The sequence below is a fragment of the Fusarium oxysporum genome, chromosome III (assembly GCF_013085055.1).
Source record: "Fusarium oxysporum Fo47 chromosome III, complete sequence".
NCBI classification, from domain to species: domain Eukaryota; kingdom Fungi; phylum Ascomycota; class Sordariomycetes; order Hypocreales; family Nectriaceae; genus Fusarium; species Fusarium oxysporum.
Window position 1 is genome coordinate 1,332,835 of NC_072842.1, and position 16,555 is coordinate 1,349,389.

A 16,555-nucleotide genomic window follows, 5' to 3' on the forward strand; every position below is an offset into this window, starting at 1 on the left:
GAGGATAAGGTCCCTTAGATAGGCACTCACAATCACAATCAATCATCCATACATTTGCTAGTAATCTTGCACTGGCTCGTGGTTGAGACATGCAACCCAAAGCAATAGAAGAAGCCTGGAACCCAACAAACTTTCCCCTTTCTCTCTGATTCTATCACGCTTCTTTTCGTCATTCCCTGCCAAAAGTGGCACTCTCCTTTCTTTCTGCTGGTCCATGTGAAATTGTTTTTTTCTGTTTTTCATTTGCTTCTAATTCCCAAGCATCTGGTAGTCTAGGGAAACGAGAGGATCCAGGCCACAGCGCAAACGGGGAAGCGATCCGGCCCAGCCAAACGAAATAAATTGCCCGTTTCATGCCCTAGTGAGCTCCAGCTTGGTTCAGCGCAGAGCCCACGATATGGCTCGCGCTTTTTTCGCTATCGACTCCCTTTTTCCAGTCTCGTGGGTTCTGTAAGGATGTTTAGTAGGGCATGGCTGCCATGGCACAACACCAAATGTCGGCTCAGCTTCCGGATGACAAAGATGAATCCTCATCGTGAAAGAAAAGCAACAGGGACAAATAATACAGTCACAATTAGGACGGGCCCGGCTCCGGCGCCCTGCTCTAGTTCCGGACCTCGGAGCTTTACGGCGCACGGAGACGAGGGCATAATTCACTCCACCATTATATATCATCATGTGCGACATGTTGAAAGGTTACTGGAGACTTGAGACGGAGGGAGTCGGGCGTTTGGCATCTCTTCTCAGATTTCCGAGGCTGCGCGTCTAACTAAGCGGCACCGGTATCGATCGTCATACTGCTTTTCCAGCTTGAAGCAGGGCCCAGCAATGAACCCCGTGTTTGCGACGGCTGGCTCTGGTCTCTCGGCAGGATGGGGCTCGCTTCTCTCTAGGTATCTGTCATGTCAAGTTATGCTACTGTCTCCAATTTTTGCAGAGTCTGGGGATTCATTAATTAGTCGCAGCTCTATTCCTGAGCCGGTGTCAGTCTTAGCGTGTAAGAGAAACCACAGTGCTCCCTTTTGACCAACGCCTTAGGCCACGGGGCCCAGGAGATTGGGGTAAGGTTGTTGGAGTTTATTGATGTTAGTCAGTCGTCTAAGGTTGTGGCTGTTCGCGATTCAACATCAGCCACCAGATTATAGTCGCCAACATTCCATCCCTCCATCGCCGCCGACGCGACTTGGCTGGATCGACTCGAATGTGAGGTTGATTCATCGAAATGGTGATTCAACTGAAGGGGAAAGTCATCGGCGTCATGGCTTTCTATTCTTGCTTGTGGAAACGTGGTCGTCATGACATGCATCGCAGGGACACCCATGGAAGAAATGTTGATCGTAGAAAATACCTGCATCCATCCGGCTCATGCAAGAATAATGCAGGCACCCTTTAGTATAATTCTGCAACAAAGGCATGTCAGTCTTTTGTGTCCAACTCACTCTCTGTATGAGTTTCTTTGGCCCTTTCACGGAATCAGCGGGCCCTGTTAGCATGCATCGACAGGGGTAAGGGGTCCCTCCTTTACTGGGAACATCAAGTCATGACAAGCACCAGCAATGGACCAAATTTCCATCGTCATGCCCTAATTTCGTCCGGCTGCTGTTAGTGAGCCCTTGGTGCTTTGAAAAGGAGGACTGAGACAGGGCATCAAACTTGAATTTCTGGAATATTGTTGTGTGCCTAATTTGACACGTACCTGCGTGATCCAAACTCTTTGTTCGTAAGTGTGTAGGGCTAGAAGCATGAGAGAGGCACGCTCCCGGCGAACCCAAAGCCACCCGTGTTCCAGCTGTGGCATCCCGTGTGTATCGCGATGGGGGCGTGTCCCTAAAACCGTATCCAGGGCGTGGGCACACCTGCGACTGTTCCCGTGGTACTGTTTTTAAGATATTGCTCATACGGTCCTCTCTTCGGCTTGGCCATTTGTGCAATCGCTTCATATCAAGACTCGTCTCCCTTGTGACCGCGCGGGCGCCTGGTGCTGGCGTTTGGTGCTGGCGTTATTTGTGGTGAATAACCAACCCTAATCATCAATTCCAAAGATACGACACCACCATCGAGTTTACCGGCTTGACCGAAGTACTCATGTATTCACTGGAAAGCCATATCCCACTATGTCTGCATTCGCAAGTTGTTCCTTGGCCAATCCCACGTAATCATAGCCATTCTCGGAGCCTTCGTATTGATGTCGATGGCTGTGTCCAAGTTCGTACATAGGTGCATTCGCGTACTTTCTCCTTTTGCAAATCAAGGCAATTTGTTGTGTCAGATGTACTGGAATTCGAGTACTAACACATCATCTAAGGAAGCCATCCTTGATGTGTTACTGTCACGTTGCCAAGGTCCTTCTCTGTGATTGGACTCACGATGCCGTCAGTATTACCGACTCAAGTTCGTCACCTTTCTAGATGCCGGTATCGTCGTCCAACAGCGAGTCTGCTTCACATGGTGGAGGCACCGACCAGCCGATGGATCATGGCGACAAAGCCTCCCCCTCTTGATGTTTCATCAAACCAAGGAAAATCATCCTTGGGCGCCAGTGTGACCCGTCATCCATTGATAAAACCCCACGTTGGACAATGCTGCGCCGTGGGCACCTCATAAAAAAGCCTCTTCCCCGCGCATCGATAGGGAAGAACGGAAGGGATGCGGACTCAATCCATCAATCCCGTTGCCCCGCGCTCTTGAAGCCCGAGGCTACAATATCGCGTCGTGCGGGGGCCGGTGGCTCCTGTGCCGTTGGCGATCCCGTTCTATCCCGCTCCGAAGACCTCCACATTGAGTGACCTCGTCCATTCGTTCCCAACCAGGTGGTTGACGCACAAAGCTTCCCTGTCTCGCCTGTCTATTACCGAGTTCAGCAGACTCGTCACTGCCATGCTTACACCACTGTGACTCTTTGGGACATGGTTACAGCTGCAGCTGAGCCAACCCCGCCGCCGCCGCCAAGTACATCTCAACTGAGGGGTGGTTTGACATATATGCCGCCGCCATGTTTCGAGGCCATCGTTGACGATACCCAAATCACATCATTCAGATCGTACGTGTGCATGATCCACCAGCTGATAGGCTCCAAGTCGGATTTGAATCTCACAACTTCACAAGTCTAGCGACCCACAAATGAGACAATGGGGGTGCAGGTAAGCTCGTAATGTCGTCAACTTCCAAGGTTGGCAACTCAACCCCAGATATCCTCGAAGATTGCCCGAGTTCTAAATTGTGAGTGTGGCATCAACTAAGGGTTAACATGCCCTGAATACCGAGGGCATGAATCTCACGAGCCAAAGACAAACTCGCGGCATGCCTAATTGATCAGGTCAGTGATACGATGAACCGAGTTTGTGTAGCATATGGGACATACCGTTCGTAGGACTCCTAGTTTCTGTTGGGACTGCTCAAACACATGCTTGTACTGAGCGAGGCTTTCCCGTAAGACGACTTCCTTGTTGGTACGACCTTCGCAGATAGCCTTCATCTTGATTTCCATTTCCTTCCGGAGAAATGGTTTACCAAGGCTGGTTTCGAAGTTCATTCGATCAAATCCTAAGATTAGAGCCACTCCAAGCTGCGTAGGGACAAAGACTTTCAAGCCGCCTCGGCCGCCTGATGATGATGAACCACCACGTCCACCTCTGGCACCTCGACCGCCACGTCCACGTCCACGACCTCTTGTGGACGTACTTGTGTCCGCATCCTCATCATCTGCCGAGGTTTGACCTGATCGGCTGATCGTAGCGACATATTCCCTGTCCTGGATCTTCTGGATATGCTCGGCCATGGTAGCATCTGTGCCGATCCCATTGGCATCCATGAGAGCGATCAAATCGGCTTCCGTCAGGTAACCAGGCGCTGTGGTCTTCCCTTCTGTCATCATAGCCTCCGTTGGCTGAAAGCGCTCACCTTCTGTGAACTTCGGAAGTTCCACTGTGTTATTCCATTTTTCGTAAATGAACACGTCAAGGTAGTTTCTCTCTAGCACAATGACTCCATGAGCATTGAAACGCTCCTCTCCAAATTCAAGCTCAACATCAGTTGCCATACCGTGGGCATCATCTGAGCAGCATGCAAGAAATCTGCGCGCAACATACTCGTATAAACGAGCCTCGTCGCGACTCAAGATGGAAGGCGAGGCATATGTGATAGGGTGAATAGGAGGATGTGCCTTATCGTCATGTCTTCCCTCTCTTGGTTGTTTGAAAGCACCACTGGCAAGATTCTGTGCAAATGAGCCCCATCTCTGGTCGCTGGTTTGCTTCTCAACCAGAGCACGGAGATTCATCCCTTTATCGAACCGGTCTGTCTCCGTTCGGGGGTAACTGATGAACCCCTTGTTATATAGACCTTCAGCAATGGTCATGGCCTGCTGTCCGCTCATCTGGAGTAACCTCGTCGCAGCCTTCTGTAATTCAACGGTTGTCAGAGGCAATGGTTTGAACTTTCGAGTGGGTTTCTGCTGAACTTTTGTCACTGTTGCTGTTTTGGCCGCGAGGCATCTCTCATAGAGAATCACTGTGGACATTCGATCGAACAGCCTATTCCGTAGCCAGAAGAAATCGACCTTTTTACCGTCTCGGGTGTGCATCAGTTTAATGCTCCAGAACGGCTCAGGAACGAAATTTTTCACACGAAAGTAACGATCCACGACAAACCCAAGGGTTGGGAACTGGCAAGACCCTGAAAAATCAGCAAGATGTAAACGAGGTGATGACCAGGGTACAAACCATAACTCAGAGTCAGCTTCTCCATAGGTCCTCCGAGAGGCCGTAAGTTGTTTGTGAGAAAACGGGTGAATGCATATCCAATACGAAGATCCAGTTCGATTCTTGCAGATACAGCATGGACCTGCCTCTCATCCAAAGTTGCAAGGTTCTTGGCTGCTGAGATAACATGACTGTTATTGTTAGTAGGTACCCCATAGAATAAGAGGACATGACAACGTACGCTCGCTCGACATTGCTGAACCTTGCTCGTAAAACCTGGATACCAGGTTTACCCTTTCGAGCGGCTTCGACAATTTCATTGCCGATGTGTTCTCCTTCACGATCACAATCTGTCCAGATTACTAGAGCTTGGGCATATCTTGCTTGCGATTCTAAATTCTGGGCAATTGTCTTCTTGTCCTTTGAAAGATTAATACTGATTGCTTCTGGATCAGGATAGGAACTCTTACTTCGCTGACACTCGTGACAATAGGGGCGGTGAATAATGACTCTGGAGGTGGTTGATACCAGTTTTTGTGAGCTGGAGTAAAGTCGACGTTGGTTAAGTGTCCAGTGACACATGTCATGGTAACAGAGCAATTGCCCAGTTGACGGCCAAAGTCGAAATCGAATGAGTAGTTCTTGATGTACTTGTTTCTTGTATTGTTCTATCAATTCGTTAGCCAGGTGTTCTTGTTGTTGCGCGCTGAGTGGTTTCTACCGTTTCGATACGGCCTCCGGAGAGATGTGTAGCCACAGCTTTGGATATGGAGGGCTTCTCAGCCACACAGAGGACTCTCATTTTGGAGGAATGCAAGTCTTTGTGACTGTTTTATAGCTCTGATGCAATTTTTCAACAGTCCCGTCGTAGTGACTACGGTACAAAAAGCGAGTGGAGAGTTGCCTCAGGCTGCCCGGGACTGCAGACGAAGTTTTGCGTTAAGGCAAGCACGATGTGCATAACAAACACGGTCAACTAGGCGCGTTTGCAGCAAAAATAGTTTGCTGCCATAGTCTCTCAACAACAAGACTTCGGCAGTTATTGGAATTGTTTGCCAGTTACCATGATAAACTGTTTGCTGAAACACCTGTAGCCTCAATATTTACGCCAACGCTCTGAAGCTCATTTCTGATATTCACGGTGAGGAGGGAAACTTGAGGCAAGGCCAAGGTTTGACGTTGAAAATTAAGTTCTCCGGGATTAAGCCTCTTCAGTGGCTACACGGGCGGATTACCACTAGCCACAGCGGCTGAATCCGTTTAATCTAGGGGAGTGTCACCTAAAAGCTTAGTGGTCCCACAGGCAAGGCGGGAACCAGGCAACAGAGGTGTCCTTCCATGGTCTAAAGTGGTTTCCACCTCGAATTGACATCTATGACGCTATTGAAGCTGTGCATCGCTATACGTGGGCATTAAACCAGCTGTGCTGCATTCACATCAGAGGCCCAAAATCTGATATCAACCATTGCCTTGTCAAGATCAAGCATTATGTCTCTCCCATTCGTCAAATCCATTGAGGATTGCGGCGAGTACGCCAAAACAGTCCAACCCTACATTCCGCAGCTCTATGCTCTTCCTCGACACATTCTTGACAACATTGCCAGTCCTGATGGGCTGAGGCAGATTTATGTTGATACAAACCCTCTCATATCAGGCTTTGCCATTTCTATTGCTCTTGGCTTTGTCTTCCTCGTTGTCTCCGAGATCAACCGAAACTACTCTCAAGTTGATCGAATGTGGTCGATTCTCCCAAACTTATACGTTGTCCATCTCTCAGTCTGGGCGCGTCTTGCTGGTGTTCCTTCTTCGCGAGTTGATCTTATTGCTGCTGCTACAACCCTTTGGAGTGTATGTGTCCTTACATCTCATTCGTTCAGTTGTCGCTAATGCTGTGTAACAGTGCCGCCTGACATATAATTACTGGCGTAAGGGTGGTTACAATAAAGGATCTGAAGATTATCGATGGTAAGTTGATCGCCCACTCATATCTCTTCAGTCAGCTCATATCATGCAGGGCCATTCTCCAGCAATATGTACCCCGATTTGTCTGGTTCCTCTTTAACGTCACCTTCATTTCTTTCTACCAGAGCGCTCTGCTCTTCAGCTTCTCATGCGTTCCTGCGTATGCCATTCTCTGCTCTACCAAGTTTGAGCAGGATGTGACCACTGCCGATATTGTTTTTGCTCTCATCATGGTCGGCCTAGTCTACAGCGAGTGGGTTAGCGATGGTCAGCAGTGGGGTGAGTATTTCGTATGCTTTGATGTTTAGTGGCCTAACCATTGTATAGACTACCATGCGGCCAAGCATCAGTACCAGGCCGAGGCCAAGGTCCCCAAGAAGTTCAAGTATTCCCAAGCCGATCTTGACCGTGGCTTCAACACTTCTGGTCTCTGGGCTTACAGCAGACATCCCAACTTTGCTGCAGAGCAAATGATCTGGTTTGTGCTATACCAGTGGAGTTGCTTCGCAACCAAGAACATTTACAGCTACACTTTTACCGGCGCTGCCGCCTTGATCCTCCTCTTCCAGGGTTCAACTTGGCTCACAGAGCTCATCACAGCTGGCAAGTATACTGAATACCCCATGTACCAGGAACAGGTTGGAATGTTTTTACCAAAGTCCCTTACCCCCTACAAGACTCCTGGGCCAAAGGTCATTCGGACTAGCGATATTGCTAAGAGGATGGAGAACAAGAAGCAAGCTTAAGTTTGCGTCTAAATACATTGCCTATTAACCCTTAATCAAGAGCACTAACAGCTTTGTTTTGGCCAGCATAAGGCAGTATCCAAATTCATCATAGTCTAGATAGAGGAGTTAGTTGCATAGTTAGTCTATAATCTATATCATGGTCTATCGTCTATTGCTTCTCTACCAGTCTAAGATCGCTGAACTTGTCAGCGTAGTGAGAGGGCACAGCAATGGCATCGGCCTTCTCCCAGTCCTCCTTCTTGTTCACGCCGGTCAGAACATGTAGTGTTCCACCCAGTCGGCCCTCGATACCAAACTTGATATCAGTGTTGAGTCGGTCACCAACCATGCAAGTTCGAGAACGATCGAGCTGGAACTTGCCCTCAACAGCGTCCATCATAGCTTGACTGGGCTTACCGAGAGCCAAGGGCTGTTTTCCTGTGGCGTGAACAACAGGGATGTGACAAGATCCAGCTCCGAGAAAGAAGTCGTGGTGCATCGGCAGTGTTGAATCAACGTTGGTAGCAAGGAAAATAGCTCCCCGCTTTATGTAGTGCATGGCATGGGCATACTTGAGGTAGTTCACGTGGTAATCAAGACCGCAGAGAACTACTCCGACCTCGGGGTCAAGTAGTGAGCCATCAGCGATACCCTTGAAGTCGTCATTTGTGATATCTCGTCGGAACGCCTCATCTGTGCCTCCAATATGAGGAACACCTTCAGATTCAAGTTCGTGCTCGATTCCAGCTTCTCCAATAATGAAGACCTTGCGCTTGTTCTCGGGTAGCTTCAAGATGCGTGAGATGTAGATCGCAGCAGAGTAGCTTGAACCGAACACATCATCCTTCTCACTAGGGATACCAAGATTGGTGAGTTTCTTTAGGTATTCATCGCGCGACTTTGTTGAGTTATTCGTCACGAAAACGGTTCTCTTTCCTGTGCCGATGTAAGCCTCATTTCAGATCGTGAGGATAGTAAGCTAACCCTTTGATCTTAGATATTCGATGGTCTCAGGGACTCCCTCATACACATGATCGCCAGACCATAGGACACCTGAATGAGTCAGTTTCTTGTTCAGCTACAAATCATGGTTATCTACCATCGCAATCAAGCAGGAAGACCTATTCATGAGTGTCAGTTGAGGCTCGAATTCTACACAAGTAAATGACTCACATCGAATTTGTCGATGAACTCGCTAACAGCGGCAGCATCTCCGCTGATGTACTTTGGTGACGATGCCATATTATCTGTGAAATGACCAAATGAGGAGAATGATTAAATGATCGACAATAGGTTCAGTTGGTTGATTCAAGATAGGTCAACAATCATTATCAACAGTCTGACTGACTCGGCCAATTGCTTAGTCATGTCCACTTAGTCGTGGAGTTTCTTGTGATGTAATTCCTCTAGACGTGGAAAAACGTGCGGGTCTACCAACAAAGAAGGTTATCACGGTCGATCATGGCGATGAATCCATTTTCTGAATTTAGTTAATCTCTGGAGTCTTCTTCATGAGAATCAATGTCGAACAACTGATATAGGGTAGTATCCCATGAGAATACCATCCTCTTTGCAGTCTCCCTGACTCACTGTTTATCTTGCTATATCGCTAGGGGAGGCAGGAAAACCTAGGATATCAATACTAATCGATAAGAGACTCAGGTCAATTATTATAAGCTTAAAGTGCTTCTTCAATATACATATATATTTTGATATTCTTTCTCAAGGTCTGAAGCCTTCGCTCTTTGAGGATACCGACGTCAGGTATGCAAACTTGAGGCTTATTCATGCAAAGACAACAACCCTGCATTCTCTGCATCTCCGACCTCACTTCCGAAAATACCAAAGCCGATTGATTGGTCCGAAGCTACTAAGAGCCGCGAGCCTGTTCCGTGTGGCGACCGAATCTCCAAAATCGAAATCTTTCCAGCAACCATTTCAGTGACCAGAGCCGATCTATTATTGGCTCATCAACTCCGCCCTGAGTAATGGACCACCCTAATCGTCATCGGTGGGGTTTCTAGAATTCCACGTTTATTAACGGAGGCTTTTTTTCTGTCCTGGAGATAACGGGCTACATCCGTCTTCGGTCTACCTTACCTTGTGATTTTTTTTTCTTTTTTTCACTCGCTTGCTCCGAGGCGGCGAGATTAGAGTCTCCTTACTCGTCAGCTGGACTTACAGACCGACAAACGTAACCGAATCCGTGGAGTGCAACATCCATTCACCGCTCTGCCCTGGCTTGGTTGCTTCCGTATCAGAGAGTGGCGCCCGTGGACCCTGAAGCTAGGAGTCTAAGGGCCCCACACCATTTCTGATCGACGACAGGAGTTTCCACTTGGTTAAGAAAGAGAAAGAATTGATAGCAGACCCAGATGGATACCAGCGTAATTATAAATATCTACAAAACCGTGTCGAGCTGCCTTTATCTTGACTCTTGATTTTAAAACTTTCATCATCTCGTACAATCTGTGCCGTTATTTTGAGCAAACACGCGCAAAGCATACTCCGAAACCAGTCACAAGACCTCGTCACGATATCACAGCTATCAGGATATCTATCCCCTGAAAACCTATATAAAGACTGTCTCACACATACATTATCTTGACCGTACTCATCACACAAAAATCATTAACGCTTCGAGACCCAAACCAATTCACGTCTCACTCAAACACCTGACAAAATGAATCCCACTGCGCCAACAACCGCAGCCCCTACCTCTGGCAACGCCAACAGCTATTTTAGCATTCACAAGACACAATCCACAGAGACAACTCCTGTGTCAACCCCTGGATTCAAGGGTGAGGAGTTCGACCAAGCTGGACACAAGCTTCCTGCCCTCAACCGCGAGTTCCCCAAGCCTACAGAGGAACTCGACATCCAAAGCATGCTTGATCGTCAACCTGGCCGATGGACCACCAAGGGACAAATCGAGGCCAACCAGCGCCGAGCCCAACATGCTCGCAACGAGGAAGAGATCAAGGCTCAGCGCATGCGAGACTTCGAGAAAGCCAAGGAAGAGCTCCGTTCTTCATGGCGGTTCTAGGCCACCTGCCCCAAACTTCACCTACGGAGGACTTTAAAGCTGTATCGGTTTACACGTGATGAAAAACCAACTGGCGCATTGTTTTCAGGGCTATACCAAGAGTTCAACGATTTACGACACTACGAATAGACATTAGAGATCTGGCTTGTACGATTGAGAATACAGGATAGATAGATTGGGCAGAGAAGAGTATTTGCATTTCTAGCAATTTAGAGGTTCAACATGAATTCACTTTTGAATAGTGCATTGTTTAAGCAAGGTCTGCAACGGACAGAACACGACCACCAAGAGTGAAGCCGTAACCAACAGCAGCTGCAAAAGTGATGAGGTTGAACAAGGATGAGATACCGTGGAGCATGCCAAACTTCTTGTTCAGAGCCTTCATTTGATCACTTTGAGGTCCCTCAGCATACCACTCCTTGCCATCTCGCTTGACTAGAGATTGTTAGCACTGTCTCAAATCGACTCCATGAAGATTGACGCACCTTGGCCACGTCGCTGCTTCATGACTTCGACTGTCAAAGGCAGGAAGACGAGCAGATTGACAGCTCCAGTCAAAGCCATGATGCTAATAGGTAGCAGGGAGTGCCAGCGGGCAAACTCCGACACCAAGCCAGCAGGGCCATTTGACAGGCCAATTAGTGTGTTTCCGGGATATGTCAAAGCTAGGACACCGGGCAAGACAGTCTGGAGGCCGAAGTAGATGGGGAAGAGCTTCTGCTGGATGGCAGAGAAGCTAGGGCGGTCGACCGTCCTGAATATCACGATACCATTGATGAAGGTCTGTTAAGCTGTTAGCATTGAAAGAGTTCGTAACTTGGTGAGATACATACATGGAAGAAAGTCGTTCCAAGTAGAGTTCCATAGCTGCCGTAGAGTTAGCGATGCTTTTTCTTACTGGGATTGACTTCACAAACTCATATAAACTTACGTGATGATATGGTAAGGAGCCGGCGAGAAGGCCACTGCCTTTGCTGTGCTTGCCATTGTTGCAATTCTTCACTTGTGAGTGTTTGATGAATTGTATCAGATCCAACTTGCCGAGGCACTGAGGTGTTTCGATAGTCATGATATCACATATAGTCACGTGATCCACAAGCTCCATACCGAATTGTAGTCTCCATGATGAATTGATATTCACGATTCAAAAGATACAGATGTTGCTACTGAAGTTTGCTTTTTACTGGCTGGTATTTGTTCTTCTCTTACCTTTCTGGTGGCTTAATAGACTCATCCAATAAACGGAGTTTTGTCAGGCATCAGTTGCACGTGACCTCGCGCGTCTTGTCGTGAGAAGGTCGGCAGGAGCTTTGACCCGTCAGACGCGATGGGTCACCAGCCTTGGTACATATTGGGGTGGTTCTGCCTAGCGATTACAAGGATTCATTGTGAGACGTTTCTTTTGGTTGCCATTCATTTAAAAGCGCGAATGGCCTTATGAAAGTATCTCTCACTCTTTTATAATCCCTTTCATCATAGCGAGATTTGATTGACTTCAAAACTCTTGACCCCGTCTCCCGTCTTCTGACATTCTTTCCGTATCACCGGGCTTCATACAAACCATCTCCACCATGGCTGAGAAGGAAGCGACCGTTTTCATATTGGACCTTGGGTCGACTATGGCCCAAACTCAGAGTGGAAGATCAGAGTCTGATCTGGAATACAGTATGCAATACGTATGGGACAAAATCATAGACATCGTGGCAGCAAACAGGAAAACGCTATGCGTTGGCGTATTGGGTCTGAGAACAGATGAGACTGACAACAAGCTACAAGACGATGATGGGTATGAGAACATCGCAGTGTTGCAGGAGCTGGGACCGATGACCATGTCATCTCTGAGGAATCTTCAATCACTTGTCAAGCCGAGCAATACATGGTCTGGAGATGCTGTTTCAGCCATTGTGTTGGCTGTTGATATGATTGACACATTCACAAAGAAGCTCAAGTGGAACAGAAAAATCTTCTTGGTCACAGACGGCCAAGGTCCAATGGATGCGGATGACTTGGGTGACATTTCTAAGAAGATGAATGACTCCAACATCCAGCTCACTGTCCTGTAAGTTGAATGGATATTTCAACGACACTTTTAACATGATACAGGGGAGTAGACTTTGATGACCCGGAATACGGCTTTAAGGAAGAGGATAAGCCGAGCACAAAGGTTAGTATGATGGGAGACAGCGAGGACCATAGCTAAAAGTTCACAGAAAGAGAATGAGCAAGCCTTGAGATCGCTTGTCAATGACTGTCAAGATGGAGTTATTGCAAACATTACAGAGGCCATCGACGAGTTAGATACCCCACGAATCAAGGCAGTGAAGCCTTACAAGACTTATGATGGTCCTCTTACCCTCGGAGACCCCAACACATTTCCTGCTGCGTTGAATATCAATGTGGAAAGATATTTCAAGACCAAGCTGGCGCGACCTTTGACTGCAAGCACAGTCGTTGTCAAGTCAGAAGGTGCACCGGATTCTGAACCTACGCAAGCTGACGCTGACGATATGGAGGGAATTGAGTTCTCTGCTGTGAAGCAAGCTCGTTCTTACAAAGTCAATGACCCAGATGCACCAGGAGGAAAACGAGACGTTGAGTTTGATGATCTTGCCAAGGGTTATGAATATGGCCGAACTGCAGTGCATATCAGCGAGTCGGAATACAATATCACCAAGATTGACACACAAAAGAGCTTCTCAATCGTTGGCTTCATTCCATGCTCAAAGGTATGCCTATCACCGGATACCCCGTCCTTTATAGTGCTGATAATTTCCAGTACGAGCCTTTCCTTAACCTCGGTGAGACTTGCGTGACAGTAGCTCGCAAGTTCGATGCCAAATCTGCTCTTGCCCTTTCGTCCCTTGTATGGGCCCTCTCGGAGCTTGAGTCTTATGCAATCGCTCGAATTGTGACCAAAGATGGCAAAGATCCATTGTTGGTGTTGCTCGCACCCAGTGTGGAGCCAGACATGGAATGCCTGTACGATATCCCACTGCCATTTGCAGAGGACATCCGAAGCTACCAGTTTCCTCCTTTGGACAAGGTGATCACGGTTACTGGCCAGACCCTTACAACGCACAGGCTATTGCCCACGGATGAGCTGAGTGATGCGATGAGCGACTATGTCGACGCAATGGACCTGTCGACATACGGACTAGATGACAAGGGGTATGTTCCATGCTATCTTGGACCTTTCGGCAACTGACTCCCGCAGCGATCCAGATGAATACGTCTCCATTGACGAGACTTTCAACCCTACGGTTCACAGGGTGAACCATGCCGTGAAATCACGAGCACTGCACCCAGAAAGACCAGTTCCAGATGTTCCTTCCATCTTGCTGCGATTTTCTCACCCAACTCAAGATCTGATTGAAACAGTTCAGAGGAAGGTGGATGCTCTTGTTGAAGCTGCAGATGTGAAGAAAGGTTTGTGCCAGTCCTTTTAGTGATTACGTACCATGGCTAACAAAAAGTATCAGTTCCGCCCAAGGCCAAAGGAAAGCGTGGCCGAGAAACCGTCAAACCCATTTCTGGTCTTGATGTGGATGCTCTGCTGGGCGAAGAGGAGAAGGGCGACATTAGCCCTGATAACGCAGTACCCGAGTTCAAGCAGATGCTTGCTGCAACCGAGGAGCTTTCTCAAATCGAGGAGGCAGCAAAGCAGATGGGCGCAATCATCTCTACGTTTGTCACGGAGAGCTTTGGGGATGCCAAGTATCAACGTGCTCTGGAATGTCTTGGCGTCATGAGGGAGGAACTCATCAACCTCGAAGAACCAGGCCTATACAATACTTTCATGCAAGACATGAAGAAGCAGCTCATCTCCGGGACACTTGGAGGCGACAGACGAGACTTCTGGTTTAAGGTCCGATGGGGTCGTCTTGGTCTCATTGATAAACAGCAGTCAGAGGTGTCTGATGTATCACCAGAAGATGCAGACGAGGTAAGTTCTTCAAATCTGACGATCTAACATGTACTGACATTGAACAGTTCTACAAATTAAAGTAGTCTTGTAATGGCAAATGTATCTGTTGTTTGTAAAAGGAGTGGGCGTTTGTGTACCAATATATTGATTGGCTGGTGTGAAGTTTATCCTTCTCATGTAACGGGCCGTCTGCAAGCAGTGGCATTTCATCTACTACCTGCCAAACGAGTTTCTGTTTGACTCAATAAAACCTTGTTTAATGCCCTTTCGCAGTGAATCATAGGGCACTGGGCGTTATTCTATTCGCCAAAATTGAGACGGTGCTTTTCGCTGCCTTTCTTGTTTATCCCTTCGTGTCTCCTTCCTTCTAACGCCGCCATCTTTCAACCTTCACCACATCCGTCTTTCGCCTCAACTCAGCGCCACTATTTTCATTTCATTTCCATTTCACAACAATACTCTTCAACACTGCTCCTCCAGTTGAACTCTCACTATTACTTCTTTGAATTTTGATTTCATTCCTTCAATTTTCATCTGACATGTCGGCCCTCGATGCCCAGCTGGCCAAACTGCAGCAACTTCTAGGCAACGGTGTGAAGTTGGAGGACAGACCCAAAGACGAAGAAGACGACAACGAAACTTCAGACAACCCAGTCGGCGACGGAGCTGACAACAACTACGGTGGGATGATGGAGCGTCAGAGACAAGCCACAAGAGAACAGATTTCTCAAACTGTTCAGCAACAAGAGGCCAATACTTATGCTGCGAGACGGCGCGAACTTGCAGAGAAAAAGGCAAAGGCATTTGATAACTCCAAGTTTCGCATCTGCCAGACGGTCTCCAAGGATTTCACTTTCTGTCCATTCAAAGTTGTGATCTCATATCCTGAACGCTTCGTGGGCAAGGCCAACAAGCCTCGTGTACGTATTACAGTTTTAACAACTCTCCGCTGGCTCACCAATCTACAGACAAAGCCGTTCTTCACCAGAATCCTCTTCGGGAAAACCTGGGACTTGTAGGTCAATCCGGTCAATATTATCTATAGTGCTAACTTTACAAGCTTCTATCTTCATGATCCAGAGGAGCCGGCTAGAGACCCCTACCTTTTGATTCCAACCGCTCAGTTCGAAGTCTTCCTTGAAGAAATTAACTTCGAGCTTGACACTTCCCTCAAGATCCCCCCCGGTGTGAACATGGAAAAGTTCTACCTCAAATTCGGCGAACATGGTACCCCACGCCCTCGATATTTGAAACGATCGGAGGAAGAGACATCCCTTGATGCTCGGCCATGGCCCGCCATCGACCAAGATGACATCAAAAGCTTCAAGGTGGCAACCCCAAAACAGCAACTGGCATGGAAAGCAAAGTTTCGAATTGTCAAGTCCGGGTTTCCACCCAGAAACAGGACAGATCCCGACAAGGCTGCAAGAAAGAAGAGTCACCGAGAACGAATGCTTCGCAACACTCAGAGATGTCTTGGTCTTCTGGGAGATCCCGATGGATTTGACGTTGTTTTCATCTGCGTCGATGTTGAGGCCCTTGAAAGAAAGCCCAACCCCGTCTCTGAAATTGGTATCGCTATCCTTGACACACGAGACACCAAAGGCGTCGATCCTAAGATTGTCGGCCGTGGCTGGTGGCCTCTAATCAAGACTCACCATCTCCGAGTCTATGAGTTTGCTGGTTTGCGAAACTATCAGTTCGTCAAGGGATGCCCTGGCGCATTCGACTTTGGGTAAGGACGCCGTCCCCAAACTCCAACCAGCTACTAACTGTAACATAGGACGAGCACATTCCCAACAAATGCAACGGCTGCAGACTCCATCATGGAAATTTTCAACCCGTGGCTTAATGATCAGCGGAACATCGTCGTCGTCGGACATGATGTGAAACAGGACATCGCCTACTTCACTGAACTGGGCTTGGACCTACGATTCCTTGGAGGGCTGGCAGAACCGGTGGACACTCAGGACATTCACCAAGCCTGGCGTGGTTCAACCAATGGTCGAAGTCTCAGTGCCGTACTGAACGATCTTGATATTGCCCATAGGCACCTGCACAATGCAGGAAACGACGCGCACTACACACTCTGTGCCATGCTTGGTATTGCACTGGAAGACATTCGGAAGGAAGAGGAGTTGAGCAATAAGATGCTCAGCAAGGTGGACTGAAGGATATTTTTGGAGCTAGGAGA

At 48.0% G+C, this 16,555-nt stretch overlaps 7 protein-coding genes across 7 annotated transcripts; 4 read left to right on the forward strand and 3 right to left on the reverse strand.

The window, feature by feature from the left end:
• Positions 1 to 3,274: 3,274 nt before the first annotated feature.
• FOBCDRAFT_289673 (DNA topoisomerase) lies at positions 3,275 to 5,502 on the reverse strand (the record flags this gene model as incomplete). Its single annotated transcript, XM_031175746.2, has 6 exons — positions 3,275 to 3,304; positions 3,362 to 4,674; positions 4,722 to 4,891; positions 4,942 to 5,120; positions 5,171 to 5,368; positions 5,422 to 5,502. The coding sequence occupies 6 exons, from the start codon at positions 5,500 to 5,502 to the stop codon at positions 3,275 to 3,277; spliced, it is 1,971 nt and encodes a 656-aa protein (XP_031046879.2).
• Positions 5,503 to 6,023: 521 nt separating this feature from the next.
• Positions 6,024 to 7,514, forward strand: FOBCDRAFT_156717 (uncharacterized protein). The gene is made up of 4 exons (XM_031175748.3): positions 6,024 to 6,548; positions 6,601 to 6,665; positions 6,715 to 6,941; positions 6,990 to 7,514. Exons 1-4 carry the CDS (start codon positions 6,189 to 6,191, stop codon positions 7,406 to 7,408), a joined length of 1,071 nt encoding a protein of 356 aa, XP_031046881.1. The 5' UTR covers positions 6,024 to 6,188; the 3' UTR covers positions 7,409 to 7,514.
• On the reverse strand, positions 7,515 to 8,752 carry FOBCDRAFT_217184 (HAD-like domain-containing protein). Its single transcript, XM_031175749.3, has 4 exons — positions 8,564 to 8,752; positions 8,490 to 8,511; positions 8,375 to 8,443; positions 7,515 to 8,326 (listed from the first exon to the last, which is right to left on the reverse strand). The coding sequence occupies exons 1-4, from the start codon at positions 8,630 to 8,632 to the stop codon at positions 7,560 to 7,562; spliced, it is 927 nt and encodes a 308-aa protein (XP_031046882.2). The 5' UTR covers positions 8,633 to 8,752; the 3' UTR covers positions 7,515 to 7,559.
• A 1,022-nt stretch (positions 8,753 to 9,774) lies between these two features.
• Positions 9,775 to 10,676, forward strand: FOBCDRAFT_217185 (uncharacterized protein). Its single transcript, XM_054703747.2, has one exon. It carries the CDS (start codon positions 10,074 to 10,076, stop codon positions 10,434 to 10,436), a length of 363 nt encoding a protein of 120 aa, XP_054559722.1. The 5' UTR covers positions 9,775 to 10,073; the 3' UTR covers positions 10,437 to 10,676.
• Positions 10,677 to 11,728, reverse strand: FOBCDRAFT_217186 (uncharacterized protein). The gene is made up of 4 exons (XM_031175750.3): positions 11,368 to 11,728; positions 11,270 to 11,303; positions 10,922 to 11,219; positions 10,677 to 10,871 (listed from the first exon to the last, which is right to left on the reverse strand). Exons 1-4 carry the CDS (start codon positions 11,421 to 11,423, stop codon positions 10,687 to 10,689), a joined length of 573 nt encoding a protein of 190 aa, XP_031046883.2. The 5' UTR covers positions 11,424 to 11,728; the 3' UTR covers positions 10,677 to 10,686.
• Positions 11,729 to 11,765: 37 nt separating this feature from the next.
• FOBCDRAFT_316731 (SPOC like C-terminal domain-containing protein) lies at positions 11,766 to 14,625 on the forward strand. Its single transcript, XM_031175753.3, has 7 exons — positions 11,766 to 12,495; positions 12,540 to 12,600; positions 12,647 to 13,162; positions 13,213 to 13,604; positions 13,651 to 13,862; positions 13,916 to 14,379; positions 14,427 to 14,625. The coding sequence occupies exons 1-7, from the start codon at positions 12,008 to 12,010 to the stop codon at positions 14,442 to 14,444; spliced, it is 2,151 nt and encodes a 716-aa protein (XP_031046886.2). The 5' UTR covers positions 11,766 to 12,007; the 3' UTR covers positions 14,445 to 14,625.
• A 275-nt stretch (positions 14,626 to 14,900) lies between these two features.
• Positions 14,901 to 16,532, forward strand: FOBCDRAFT_289682 (uncharacterized protein; the record flags this gene model as incomplete). Its single annotated transcript, XM_031175755.2, has 4 exons — positions 14,901 to 15,281; positions 15,330 to 15,376; positions 15,422 to 16,096; positions 16,145 to 16,532. 4 exons carry the CDS (start codon positions 14,901 to 14,903, stop codon positions 16,530 to 16,532), a joined length of 1,491 nt encoding a protein of 496 aa, XP_031046888.2.
• Positions 16,533 to 16,555: the final 23 nt, after the last annotated feature.

Excerpts from the sequence above, each read along its gene's own strand:
- FOBCDRAFT_156717 (XM_031175748.3), top strand. The coding sequence starts at position 6,189 with ATGTCTCTCCCATTCGTCAAATCCATTGAGGATTGCGGCGAGTACGCC. Across the intron at positions 6,666-6,714 it reads GGATCTGAAGATTATCGATG|GGCCATTCTCCAGCAATATG; the intron begins GTAAGTTGATCG and ends CATATCATGCAG. Across the intron at positions 6,942-6,989 it reads TAGCGATGGTCAGCAGTGGG|ACTACCATGCGGCCAAGCAT; the intron begins GTGAGTATTTCG and ends ACCATTGTATAG.
- FOBCDRAFT_217184 (XM_031175749.3), bottom strand. The coding sequence starts at position 8,632 with ATGGCATCGTCACCAAAGTACATCAGCGGAGATGCTGCCGCTGTTAGC. Across the intron at positions 8,512-8,563 it reads AGTTCATCGACAAATTCGAT|GTCTTCCTGCTTGATTGCGA; the intron begins GTGAGTCATTTA and ends ACTCATGAATAG. Across the intron at positions 8,444-8,489 it reads CTTCCTGCTTGATTGCGATG|GTGTCCTATGGTCTGGCGAT; the intron begins GTAGATAACCAT and ends TGACTCATTCAG.
- FOBCDRAFT_217185 (XM_054703747.2), top strand. The coding sequence starts at position 10,074 with ATGAATCCCACTGCGCCAACAACCGCAGCCCCTACCTCTGGCAACGCC.
- FOBCDRAFT_217186 (XM_031175750.3), bottom strand. The coding sequence starts at position 11,423 with ATGGCAAGCACAGCAAAGGCAGTGGCCTTCTCGCCGGCTCCTTACCAT. Across the intron at positions 11,304-11,367 it reads GCTCCTTACCATATCATCAC|CTATGGAACTCTACTTGGAA; the intron begins GTAAGTTTATAT and ends ACTCTACGGCAG. Across the intron at positions 11,220-11,269 it reads TTGGAACGACTTTCTTCCAT|ACCTTCATCAATGGTATCGT; the intron begins GTATGTATCTCA and ends ACAGCTTAACAG.
- FOBCDRAFT_316731 (XM_031175753.3), top strand. The coding sequence starts at position 12,008 with ATGGCTGAGAAGGAAGCGACCGTTTTCATATTGGACCTTGGGTCGACT. Across the intron at positions 13,605-13,650 it reads TACGGACTAGATGACAAGGG|CGATCCAGATGAATACGTCT; the intron begins GTATGTTCCATG and ends TGACTCCCGCAG. Across the intron at positions 13,863-13,915 it reads AGCTGCAGATGTGAAGAAAG|TTCCGCCCAAGGCCAAAGGA; the intron begins GTTTGTGCCAGT and ends AAAAAGTATCAG.